This window comes from Neofelis nebulosa, chromosome 11 (genome assembly GCF_028018385.1).
Source record: "Neofelis nebulosa isolate mNeoNeb1 chromosome 11, mNeoNeb1.pri, whole genome shotgun sequence".
NCBI classification, from domain to species: Eukaryota; Metazoa; Chordata; class Mammalia; order Carnivora; family Felidae; genus Neofelis; species Neofelis nebulosa.
Genome location: NC_080792.1, coordinates 87,476,057 through 87,489,946, shown reverse-complemented (window position 1 = coordinate 87,489,946; position 13,890 = coordinate 87,476,057). Strand labels below are relative to the sequence as shown.

At 35.6% G+C, this 13,890-nt stretch overlaps 1 protein-coding gene across 12 annotated transcripts in view; it reads left to right on the top strand.

The window, feature by feature from the left end:
• IFT81 (intraflagellar transport 81) overlaps positions 1-13,890 on the top strand; it is a 210,804-nt gene that overhangs the window by 118,721 nt on the left and 78,193 nt on the right. For all 12 annotated transcript variants that reach the window (XR_009250510.1, XR_009250512.1, XR_009250513.1 and 9 more), the window contains 3 exons: positions 4,176-4,339; positions 5,992-6,087; positions 13,115-13,261. Coding sequence is in view for 9 of the 12 variants with exons in the window: in XM_058691283.1 (XP_058547266.1) it covers positions 4,176-4,339; positions 5,992-6,087; positions 13,115-13,261 (407 nt within the window). In the remaining 3 variants the exon portion in view is untranslated. The remainder of the gene's footprint in view (positions 1-4,175; positions 4,340-5,991; positions 6,088-13,114; positions 13,262-13,890) is intronic.

The following is a 13,890-nucleotide window of genomic DNA, read 5'->3' as shown; positions in this document are numbered from 1 at the left end:
TTGGGGAGAGAGGTAGGGAGGGGGCAGGAAGAGAAGGAGACAGAAAATCCCAAGCAGGCTCTGCACTGTTAGCACACTGTTAGGATTTCACAAACTGCGAGATCATGCCCTGAACCGCAGTCAAGAGTTGGACACTTAACTGACTGAGCCACCCAGGTACCCCCAAGAAAATAACTTATGATTTTTTTCTCCTCAGTGTGATGTATATCTTTTTAGTGTATATTCTTTGGATTTGATGTAGTTTCCTTCAAAACTTACTGTAAAAATTAAGACAAATCTTCAAAAGAAATCTGTTGTAGCCATTTAAAAATTAATATCAATAAGTAATTTGCATAGGCCTACTCTTACTAAGAAATTATTAGAAATTACCATTAATAGTGAATTTATTGAGGGGCACCTGGGTGGCTCATTTGTTTAAGCATCCAACTTCAGCTCAGGTCATGATCTCACGGTCTATGAGTTCGAGTCCCATGTTGGGCTCTGAGCTGTGAGCTGAAGATCCTACTTCAGAATCTTTGTCTCCCTCTCTCTGCCCCTCCTCCTCTCATGCTCTGTCTGTCTGTCTGTCTCTCTCTCTCAAAAATAAACATTAAAAAATTTTAAAACAAATAGTGAATTTCTTGAAATGAAGGTAATGTGTGTAAGAATTGAAAGATTTTGTATGCAGAAAAAAATTGATCAGTGAAGTTTAATACAGTTTAAAATGTTCTTCAGTATCTGTTATCTTCAATTTTATTAGGTTAAACACGTTGTTATTATGTATTAATTCTGACAACTAAACATAATATCCAAAGGTATTTATAGCATTTGTAATACTTCATTTTTTATTTGAATTGATAGTCTTTATTTTACTTTGGCTTTCTACCTAAAGAGAAATTATTTGGGCCAGGGAGTACATAATTACTCACTTAATAATAAAATTTACAAATAAAATTGTGTTTTATGCATCTCTTCTGATGCTGGTGTAAAATATTAATGTGAGTAATGTTAATAGATGCTACTAAATAAAATCAATTACGTTGTTAAGTAGTAATAGAAATAATTGGCTCAAACCTATAGTGCATTAATTCAATTTTTATTGAACATCTACTGCATGTCAGGTACTGTGCTGGGTGCTAGGAATAGAAAGCAAAGATATTTAGGATCTCACAGTCTAATACAGGAACGACAGGCAGTGAACAGTTATAATGCAGCATCACTAATTTGCTGATGGAGCCCAGCACAGGGTTCTATGAGAACAAAGAGACAAAGCACCAAACCCTGTCACAGAGTCAAATGGCTTCCTGGATGAGGTGGCACCTGAGTTAAGTTCAAGTTGGAAAGGTAAGGAATAGAAGACATTCCATGCCAAGGCACAGTAACCAGAAAGAACATAAATATAATAGATGAAGTAGAGATAAAAGGGTAGGCTATTCCTGACTGCTTGTCTTTGAAAAGAAGGCAAGAAGGAAGAAAAAAAAAAAAACAGAAAAGAAAAGAAGGTAATAGAGGGAGTGTGCAAATGAATGAGAAAGACAGTACCGTGCCTAGACTGATTGTGTGCTGGTGACTGTGATAGTGATTGTGATAGGGGTGATTGTGTGCTGGGGATTGTGATGGGGGTGATTATGTGCTGGAGGAGAGAGTCAGTTAGACAAACAGAAATTGAAGATTTGGGAGGAGAAGGTGAGAGTTGATAACAGCCTTTCCTGTGTGTAGGGCATTGAGTGTTCTGCAGCAATTGCCACAATATGTTAATTGTTGGCGTATCTGACTCTGACTCAACTAAACTCCAGACTAGTCACCAAGTCATAATTGGTCTTTCTATTTCCAGGCCCTAGCATGCTAAATTACACAGAGCAGGCATTCAGTAAATAGTCTGTTAAGTAGTTAGGAGGTGGGAGTAGAGACCAAAACCCTGGATAGGAAGAAAATGATCTTTTCCACAGATAGGAGGAGAATCAAATGAGAAAAACAGGGCTGAAAACACAAAAATAAGGTATTAAGTGTGTAATATGTGTTCTTTGGGGCAGGGTGTAGGGTGCAGGAAATTAAGGAGTTCTTGCTTTGTGGACATCTTTCTGGGAAATAGTCTTAAGGGTTGTATTCAGCAGCCCAGGAAAAGAGTAGATAAAACATATTTAATTGATCCAGGTATTTCCTTTAAGAAGGTCTATCTAAATTTTTTAAGTAACAAAAAATAGCTTATAGAAAGTTTCTATTTACTTGAATAACATGAAAAGTGTTTTTAGTGTAGGAATGTGCTTTGTATTTTTTCAGAGTAATAGCCATATTATAAAACATTCATGGAAGTTAATTCATCTTTATACTCTATACTTATTCGTGAGATTTATTATATAAAAGAAGCTACTCATTCTTTTGTAGGGTCAGAGAGATGTTTTCAGAGGGTTTTTAACCAGAAAGGTTGCTGAGATCTTAGTGATCATATATTTAATTTCACCAGGATTTTGAAAGATATTTTTTTAAAAGCTGCATAGAGAATATGACTACTCTTCAAGGTCTTAAGTTAAAATTTTTAAGAGAAGAATTTTAAATGTGATGGAAACCCTATTTTTATGTTTCTTAACAGTTTTATTGAGGTAAAATGGATGTTTAATAAACTGCACATATTTGAAGTATATATTTGATATGTTTTGACAAAATGCACACACTGTTGAAACCATCAACCTTAAGATAACAAATATAACCATCACTCCCAAACATTTTCTCATGTCCTTTGTAATATCTCACTTTTGCCCCTTTGTGCCCCTCTACCCATTGCCAGGCAACCACTTTCTGTCACTATACAGCAGTTTGTATTTTCTAAAATTAGAATCTTTCTTTTATTTTTTTTTTTTATTTATTTTTGGGACAGAGAGAGACAGAGCATGAACGGGGGAGGGGCAGAGAGAGAGGGAGACACAGAATCGGAAACAGGCTCCAGGCTCTGAGCCATCAGCCCAGAGCCTGACGCGGGGCTCGAACTCACGGACCGCGAGATCGTGACCTGGCTGAAGTCGGACGCTTAACCGACTGCGCCACCCAGGCGCCCCGAGAATCTTTCTTTTAAATAGAAAAGATAATATTTAAGAATTTTAAATCTTTGAAAACATTTTAGTATTTGATTCTTTACACCTCTGGTTACGTGTAGTATGTTTAAGAACTTGACAATGGAAAAAACAGTCACCTAATAGCCAAAGGAGCCAGGATGTAGATTTAATCAGAAACCACATAGGAATGACTGCCTAATTATAGTGTGATTCATTAAATACTCCCTCTTCCCTCCCTTTCCCCCGTCCCCAAAAAGGGGGAAAAATTGTAGGGATGAATGGAAAACTTGTGATTTTGCCATTAATAAAGTTTTACATGTTAATATATAGTTAGCACAACAGAACTAAAAATAATTTTTAAGGTTTTGGGCCAAATTTATTAAGCAATCTACCTACGTAGATTACTTAAACCGGAAATCCAGTGTTTTAAAAAGTCAAGCCAGAATTTGTAAACGTGTCATGGAAAGATCTGAAATAAACCTTTTAAAGCTCTCTAGGCTGGGAATTTATAACAAAACTATTATTCACTGAAAATCTATGTATGTGTATGTGTACTCTGCCAAAATAAGAAAACTTTCAAACACTTTAAAACCTTTAAAATACAATTTAAGTTGCCACTTACTGTAAGCTAATACTTTACAATATCAAAACTACCAACATGGAAAGCCAAAAATGTTTATGAATGTAGATAATTTTTTTTTTGGATTCTGACTTGTACCTTTAATAATATTTTCATTGGTTTGAAGCTGACAAATTATAATGTATTACCATTTATGAAATATTAGAATAGAAATATAAATTGCATCAGAAGTATTGTTAAAGAAAAAGAATAAATGGCCACTTATAGAACAAAGAATCTGGGTGGAATTTCATTTGTGTTGTCATTCAAAAGATTTCAATGGTTGGGGCTCCTGGCTGGCCCACTCGGTAGAGCTTGTGACCCTTGATATTGGGGTCATGAGTTTGGGCCCCACCTTGGGTGTAGATTACTTTTTTAAAAAATTGAAAAAATATTTCAATGGTCAATTTTGTATTATACAGAATGCTTTCAATAGATAAGCCTATTATTCAGGTCTCATATTTTAAAGTGTACAAAGTATCACTATACCTACTCTCTTGAGCTGAATAATTATTTTATTTTTAAAGGTTTAATGAAGAGACTAGAGGAAGAGATAAAGTTTAATTCTTATATGGTAACTGAAAAATTTCCTAAAGAATTAGAGAGCAAGAAAAAAGAATTGCATTTTCTACAAAAAGTGGTTTCAGAGCCTGCCATGGGCCATTCTGATCTTCTTGAACTAGAATCTAACGTAAGTGGCAACCAGTCTTCTTTTTATAACTCCCAATTTTATCTCATCCCCAGTCCTGTGAAAATTATATGAACTGCTTTCCTGCTCTTGACTCTTAAGTTCCCCTGTGCTGAGTTGACAGTTTTTATGAGGAGTTGTTCTTTGTGAGAAATTATAGCATGTAATGCCGTTACTTAATCTACATGATGTTATACAGACTTAGTCAACTGATTAGGAAACTAAACAGCTTGAATATATAAATTAATGCATATCATTGACTCATAGGTTTATGTATTCATAATATAATCATTTAGATGGTAAATTTTTAAATATTTTGCATATCATTATTTTTTATTTCCAAGAATAATATTATAGCAATTTTATATTTAAAGCTAATATTTTTATTTGCTTTTTCATGCCTGCTTTGGAATTACTAAAGTTTCTTGTAATGTTCATTGAAACTTGGTTTCATATTATTACATTTTTGTTCCATAGAAATAAAGCACCAATCAGATGTATATTTTTTAAAAATAAGAATTAAATGGTATGATGATTGATTGAAAGATTTTGACTCGCTAATCCATTAATGTGCGTAATATGTGCTTAATGCCCACTCTGATTAAAACATAATTCTGGCCATTTTATTCTTTTAATTTACTTAAAGAAATTAGATGTTCAAGTGACATTTGGCTCAAATTTAATGTCATAGAATTAACAGGAGTACTCTAGTCTTTTTAAAGGATAGTTATACTGAAGCCATGTAATTTTTTTTTTTTTTCTTGAGGGACTATCTACTTTTATTGGCTTTATTCACTTTTATTTTATTACATTTTGTAAAGGGTTAATGAGTAAGATAAATGGCAGCTATATAGAATCACAGATCATTAGAACAGGAAGGGTTATTAGATGTCATCCATGAACCCAAAAACTCTCAGTTGGGTTCATGAATTCCTTACACTAAATCCCTCGGGAATGTTAGTCTGGATTTTCTTTATCACTTGCAGTGACTTGTAAGTTACAACGTAGGTGAGGGATAACTTCAGATTTTTAGAAATTGTCTTTTTGATAATAATTTATAAAATTTCACGTAGAATACTTCAGGATAATTTCAACATGGATGGTTAAATCCATATAAATAATCAAAGTGTGTAAATATATATCATGAACTATGAAATGTAAATTGTTTCTAAAAATAATCATAGTAACCTACTTAGAACATTAATGGACCTGTTCCTCCCATGAAATCACTGAGATAAAAACTGAATTCAGGGACACCTGGGTGGCTCAGTCTGTTGAGCATCCGACTCTTGATTTTGGCTCAGGTCATGATCCCAGGGTTGTGGGATTGAGCCCCATGTTGGGCTTGGTGTTGAGCATGGAGCCTGCCTAAGATTCTCTCTTTCTCTCCCTTCTACTCCTCTCCCTCATTTGTGTGTTCTCTCTTGCTCTCTTTCCCTCTCCCCTCCTCTCTTTCTGTCTCCCCCTCTCCCCCCACCCCTCTCTGTCTCTCTCTCTCTCTCTCTCTCTCTCTCTCTCTCTCTCTCTCACACACACACACACACACACACACACACACAACTATGTAAGTTCAAAGTTTGGTTTGGCTAGATGTTCCCTAGTTTATGTAATCATAGGGAGAGTTTTAACCTTTTTTTACTTTCATGCTGTTTTAGATAAATGAAATAAACACACAGATAAATCAGCTGATTGAAAAGAAAATGATGAGAAATGAGCCAATTGAAGGCAAACTCTCACTATACAGGCAACAGGTAAGACCACTCTTTTGGCTTTCATATTTAGATCTTTAATCTTATTGGTGAACATCTTCATAAATACCCTATGCTGTGTTGTGGATAGTCTTAAAGTGAGAAGGAAGTAAAGAGTAAATGTTCTTGGGGCGCCTGGTGGCTCAGTTGGTTGAGCATCCGACTTCAGCTCAGGTCATGATCTCACGGTTCATGAGTTCAAGCCTTGTGTCGGGCTCTGTGCTGACAGCTCAGAGCCTGGAGCCTGTTTCGGATTCTGTGTCTCCCTGTCTCTCTGTTCCTCCCCCCCTTGCCCTCTGTCTCTCTCTCAAAAATAAATAAAGATTAAAAAAAATTTTTTTTAAAGAATAAAAGTTCTTCTGTTATTGCTAATCTCCAGATTATAACAAAGAATTTGTGGAAAAACCATAAAGACACATGTTTGAGTTTGAAATTCAATACACCTGATAATGCTTAGTTTCCTTAGCATCTGCCAACTGTGATGATAATCTATTTGTGCTTATATCTGTAAGTGTGGAATTTGATTTAAAAAAAAATTTTTAACATTCATTTGTTTTTGAGAGATAGAGAGAGACAGAGTATGAGCAAGGGAGGGGCAGAGAGAGAGGGAGACACAGAATTCAAAGTAGGCTCCAGGCTCCAAGCTGTCAGCACTGAGCCTGACGCGGGGCTCGAACCCACAAACCGTCAGATCATGACCCAAGCCGAGGTTGGACCCTAACCGACTGAGCCACCCAGGTGCCCCAAGACCCTATGGTGTTCTTTAAACATGTTCCTTTGTTTCCTGTATTTCCTGAAAATTCTGGTTTGATAATTTTTTGGCAAGAATACTTTCTAGGTAGCATTATGTACTTCCATTTGGAAGTGATAATGTCTAATTGTCTCTTTTTTTTGGAATGTTAACAGCCATTGATTAGCATTGCTCATCTGTTAATTTCATTAGGGTTTATAAAATGTTGATACTTGGGGCACCTAGGTGGCTCAGTTGGTTGAGCATCTGACTTTGGCTCAGGTCATGATCTCACGGTTTGTGAGTTGGAGCCCCATATCCACCTCGCCGTTGTCAGCACAGAGCCCATTTCAGATCTTCTGTCCCTCTCTCTCTGCACCTCCTCCGATCTTTCTCTCTCTCTCTCTCTCTCTCTCTCTCTCTCTCTCTCTCTCTCTCTCAAAAATAAATGTTGTTAAAAACTGTTGATACTGTGATTCTTTCTTCAATTATTAGCTTGACTGCCTCTATGGAAAAACCTCTCATCAACTATTTGGTTAAACTGAGCTATAGTTCACATAGGAAAGGCAGGGTACATGCTTGATTCTTTATTTATCAGTTTTCAAAAAGAATTTGTTTCCTCCACCTCATTTTCATCCTCCAACAGTAAAAGTGATCAATTAAGGTTAGTTTTTAATTTTTTGGTTCCTCATTTATTTAATAATTATGGGGTCTATCCATCAAGAAGAGCTAACAATTATAAATGTTTATGCACTGAATTTGAAAGCACCCAAATATATAAAACAATTAATCACAAACATAAGCAATTGTATTGGTAAGAATACAGTAATTTCAGGGGACTTGAATACTCCACTTATAGCAGTGGACAGATCATCTAGATATTTAACATCCTTATGAATCATAGATTTAATTCTATTTGATAAGTTTCTAGTATTTTCCTTGATGATGCTCAAATTGTCCCATTTTTTAATACTAGGAGGCTTTTCAAGTTAACTTTTGGTTCCTTTTTAATATTCTCTTCGTCTTTGATAATGTCTTTGCTTTCTGGTTTGATAAGAATATTTCTATGTTCATCTTTTATATTTCCTTCTCTAGGCTTGGAATTAGACTTCCTTCTATGAGCCTGATTTGTTTCATTAGGAAATGATATATAGCAACTGAAATTTGGGTATTAGGATTTCTCATTGCTCCTTGAGTGGCCCTTATTTTTAGGTCTTTTTTGTGGACAAAGCTAAGAAATAGTTTTTTTCTTCCTCTCTTCCTAATGTCACCCTGAGTTCATATTTACCCTTCCAGTTTAGATTCAAGGCTACTGGGCTTCTGCTTAACCTCATCAGTCTCACATCTTTCTCCTTATCCCACACTGGAAATTCTGGTTCTCAGTAATACCAACATCATTTAATCCTTTATTTGCTTTAATCCACACTTTATACACAACGGTTTCAAAATAAAAGTAACAATACTACCACCAAAAATATGATTACTGCTGAAAATTGTTTTTTATTTTGTTTTGTCCTTAGGATATATGCCACTAGGAATATACAAATTACTGTTTTGAAGTCACTTAGAATAGGTCCTCTATATGGTTATGCCACACATTAAACTGGATACATATGTATGTTTATTTTTATTTTTAGGGATTAGTTTTATGATCTTTTAAAATATTTACATGATTCCAAGTCAATTCTAAAAAACAAAAAAATATTCAAAGACATTTTTAGCATCTACTCCTGTGCTATCTATCCTAATATTTTCTTCCCTCATAGGTAATTTTTTAAAAATGTTTAAAGTCGGGGCGCCTGGGTAGCTCAGTCGGTTAAGCGGCCGACTTTGGCTCACTCAGGTCATGATCTCGTGGTCCGTGAGTTCGAGCCCCACGTCGGGCTCTGTGCTGACAGCTCAGAGCCCGGAGCCTGTTTCAGATTCTGTGTCTCCCTCTCTCTGACCCTCCCCCATTCATGCTCTGTCTCTCTCTGTCTCAAAAATAAATGTTAAAAAAAATTTTTTTTAAAATTTTTAAAGCTAATTATTCCACTAAAAAATAATGTTATATATGGGGGACCTGGGTGGTTGGTTAAGTATCCAACTCGATTTTGGCTCAGGTCATGATCTCACAGTCATGAGAGCATCGAGCTCTGGACTGGGGGTGGAGCCTGCTTAAGATTCTCTCTCTCTCTCTCTCTCTCTCTCTCTCTCTCTCTCTCTCTCTCCCCCTCATTCTTCCTCTCCCTCTCTCCCCCACCTCTCTCTCCCTCTCCCCGTCTCCTTCTGCCCTCTCCCCTGCTCACGGGTGCACACATGTTCACGTGCACTCTCTCTCCCTCTCAAGATTAAATTAAAAAACAAAACAAAATAATAATATTATATATACATAGATCCATATATCTCCCTTCTGAGAGAAGGAATCACATACACACTTTTCTTTTTAAAATTCTTAACAGTATATGCTGCTAAATAGAATAGCCTTTATTCCTTTTTTTTACAACTTTATTGAGATACAATTCACATACCATATAATTCACTTGTAAAATGCACAATTCAGTAGTTTTTAGTATATTCACAGAATTGTGCAACCATCACCACAATCAATTTTATTTATTTTATTTTATTTTTTTAGTGTTTATTTGTCTTTGAGAGAGAGTCCAAGGAGGGGAGGGGCAGAGAGAGAGACACACACACACAGAATCCAAAGCAGGTTCCAGGCTCTGAGCTGTCAGTACAGAACCCGACATGAGACTCAAGCCCACGGACAGTGAGACCATTGACCTGAGCTGAAGTCGGACGCTTAACTGACTGAGCCACCCAGGCACCCCCCACCACAATCAATTTTAGAACATCTAAACCTATTAGCAGTTACTTCCCATTTCCTTCTCAACCTTCAGTCGTAGGCAACTACCAGACACCAAGCTGTCAGTATAGATTTGCCTGTCATGGACATTTCATATTAATTCACTCAAATGATATGTGATCCTTTGTGACTGGATTCTTTCACTTGGCATAGTTTTTAAAGTTCATCCGTGTTGGGGCACCTTGGTGGCTCAGTTGGTTGAGCATTCAACTTCTGCTCATGTCGTGATCTCACAGTTTGTGGGTTCGAGCCCCACATCAGGCTCTGTGTTGACAGCTCAGAGCCCAGAGCCTGCTTTGGATTCTGTGTCTGCCTAGCTCTCTGCCTCTTCCCCGCTCATGCTCCGTCTCTCTCTCTCTCTCTCTCTCTCTCTCTCTCTCTCTCTCTCTCCCTCCCTCCCTCCCTCAAAAATAAATAAACATTAAAAAAAAATTTCAAGTTCATCCATGTTGTAGCATGAGTCAGTACTTCCTTCTTTTTGTTACTGAATAATATTCCATTGTATGGATAGATCATGTTTTGTTTATCTATACATCAGTTGATGGACATTTGGGTTATTTCTACCTTTTGGCTATTGTGAATAATACTGCAGAGGACATTCTTGTACAAGTGTTTGTATGAAAATATGGTTTCATTTCTCTTGAGTATATTCCTAGGAGTAGAATTGCTGGTTCATTTGATAATTCTGTGTTTAACATTTTGAGGAAATGCCGGACTGTTTCCAAACCAGTCCTACCAACAGTGTATGAACACATTCATTCCTCCACATTCTTGCCAACACTTGTTATTATCTGCTTTTTCCTTTTTATCATAGCCTTCTTAGTTGGTATGCTTATTCCAGTTCATGGTACATAGTATCCCACTGAGTGCTTATACCACCTTTCATTCAGCCAGTCACTAGTTGATGGACATTTGGGTTGTTGCCATTCTTTTGCAATTGCAAGTCATGCTTCCATGAACGGATTTTTGCCTATGTCTTTGCACATGTTTGCCAGCGTTATCTTTAGGATATAGTCCCAGAGGTGAGATCGCTCCGTCAAAGGGTAAATGCGTATGTAACTTTGTTAGATGTTGCCAAATTCCTCTCCATAGAAGTTGCAGCATTTCTTGTTCCCACCTGCCATGCAAGAGAGTGCCTGCCTCCTCACTGCCTCCAGTATGTGGTTGAACTTTTAGAGTTTTGCCATCCTTGTAGATAAGAGATGGTATCCTGTGATAGTTTTAATTTTCACTTATCTTATTATAAACAAGGTTGAGCATCTTCTCACATGAGTAACAGTTGTTTTAATTCTTTTTCTGTGAATTGTCCCTTCATGTCCATATCCCCACTTCTCTATAGGGTTGTTGGCCTTTTTTCTTTATGTATTAGAAGTATTTACTCTTTGTCTGGTTTATAATTGTAACGTTTTCCTCCAGCTTGGTGTTTGCCTTTTTATTTGTTTATGGTGCTCTTATATCACCATGGGAAAGTTCTTCATTTTTATGAAATCAAATTTTATAGTTCTTTCTCTTATTATTTTACGTTTTGAGTCATATTTAGGAACATTTTTCCCTCTTGTAAGTTATAGTGAAATTTACTCAGGTTTTCCTTTTGGACTCCTATGATTTAATTTTTTATATTTAAATCCCTGATTTATTTAGATTTTTTCTGGTTATATGCTATTTATTGTATATGGCTATCCCATTATCTAATTGTCCTAATATCAGTTAGTAAAAAATACATTTTTCACCTATGGATTTGAGATTCTGACTTTGTTTTATTTCAAATTTAAGAATGATACTGGATTTATTTGTGTATTTTCTATTGTTCCATTGGCCTGTCCAGGTACACATATTAACTTATTTGCAGAAGCTTTATAGTCAAGTTCAAATAACTGATAAAAGTACCCACCTTCACCTCCAATTGCTCTTTTTCAGGGTTTTCCTTGCAATTCTTGTTTGTATGTTCTTTCAGTAAGCTTTATTACCAACTTGCCTAGCTCTTGAAAAAAAAGCAGTTTTTTAATTATTGGGTTTGCTTTATATTTATCAGTTACTTCAGAACTTACATCTTTATGATATTTGATCTTTATGATATGATGTTCTTCCCATCTAAGAACATGTTATGTGTCTCCATTTGTTCAAGTTGATGTTTTTTGTCTTTCAGGAGTGTTTGTTTTCCTCAAAGTTTTGGAACTTCTCTTGGCTCCACATCTTATTTTTTGCTTTTATAACTGAGGGCTTTTCCTCCCTTATGTCTTCTGACTGATTTGTCTATGAATACTACTGATTTGTTTACTATGGTTTTCCCATGGTTTCTCTTCTCTTTTTTTTTAGACATACAATCATATACTATGAAAATTCCAACTTTTCCTGTCAAATTCTTATGCTTCTAATTGCTTTCTCCTGTCTAATGGTATGAGCAAATACCTTCAACACAATATTAAATTATAGTAGAGATAGTGGGCGTTTTTACCTTGTTCCAGACTTAGTGGGAGATACTCTTGTGTTCATTAAATAAGATCCTGTTTTGGACTGAGGTTTATATTTATTTATTTTATTGTGTTAAGGAGGTATACTGTCAATTCCTGTATGCTTCTGGTACTCATCATTTCTTCTCTCTTTTTTTGGTTGGAATAATTCTATGGAGAGAAACATTCCTTCGTCATCTGTCTTTTCATTTTTTAGACAGAAAGAATAGACTGGTTTAAAGGGTTTGTATTAGAGATTTCCCCTCTCCTGTCAAGTTTGTGTGAAGAAAATATTTGTACTATTTCACTTAAGAAGACAGTTTGGCTAATGTTTTTCTTACACTAGTACAGCTGTGGTTCATTTGAGGAAATCCCCCAAGAGTTGCTAAGTAATGGAAAGTGCTGTGTTCATGGCTGAGAACAGCCATTTGGATTGTGTAAACATTTGCATAATTCCGGTGAGTCAGATGTTTGGTTTTAAACCTGCACTTCATTTATTAGAATGCCCCAAATATAATAGATGTTTTAACATTTCATTTTAAAAGTATGGCTGTTGAATTTAGGTAAGATAACCTGTGTTGTAGTTTTGAGAATAAAACATTCTTGTTTTCTTCTGGTGAAAGGAAAGCTACCATGAAGAAAAACACTAGAATTAGGGATAGCTTCTATTTGCTTACCTAGAAAGTATCTTCATTAACATTTGAGTGTTACCTGACAATATTTGAATATGTATAATACTATTGTATTTTTGTTTCTCTGCTGATATAGCGGTATTTTCAGGGCTTTTGTCTTCCAAAATGTCTTTGGGTTGATATTTAATATACATTACATGCTCATATTAAACATATAACTAGTGATGACAGGTAGTAGGGTATTGGTTAGGAGAAGCCAACCAGATACTGAAAGTTTAGCTTGGGAAAATCTAAAAAATAAATAATTTCACAAGATAATAGAAAGTTGATTGTATGTCTAATTTCACATTCATATTTTATACTCAATTAGGCATCCATCATTTCTCGTAAAAAAGAAGCCAAAGCTGAGGAACTTCAGGAAGCAAAGGAGAAGTTAGCCAGCCTAGAGAGAGAGGTATCAGTGAAGACAAATCAGACCCGCGAATTTGATGGCACTGAAGTTTTGAAGGGAGATGAGGTAAGTTGAGGTATCTAATGGGACAAAGTTATGAGTATTGCTTTTGTTTGAAACCATTCATGTGTTTTACTTTTTTGGTTTAAATGTCAGTAATGGAAAGTTCATCTTATTTTATAAAACCTATTTATTTAAAACTGAAAAGTCTTTGCAATGGTATTAAGATATTCTTGATATATAATGACATAGATCTTAGTGATTTAACAACATAATATTCCAAATTTTCCCTTTTTAATTGGGTGAATTTATATTGGATTTATTTATTATAAGTATTAAGTTATAAAAGTAAAACAAAATGACTAGGAATTAGCAGGCAAGACAAAAATTCATATTCCTTGATAAATGTAATTCCATAAAGGGCTGAGAAAATATCATCACTCAGTTACTTTGTCAATAATGTGTATTTGGCCACTGAGACTGGTACCATTTAAATGACTTCATTGTAGGAGTACTACATGGCAATGAGAAAGAATGAAATATGGCCCTTTGTAGCAACGTGGATGGAACTGGAGAGTGTGATGCTAAGTGAAATAAGCCATACAGAGAAAGACAGATACCGTATGTTTTCACTCTTATGTGGATCCTGAGAAACTTAACAGAAACCTATGGGGGAGGGGAAGAAAAAAAAAAAA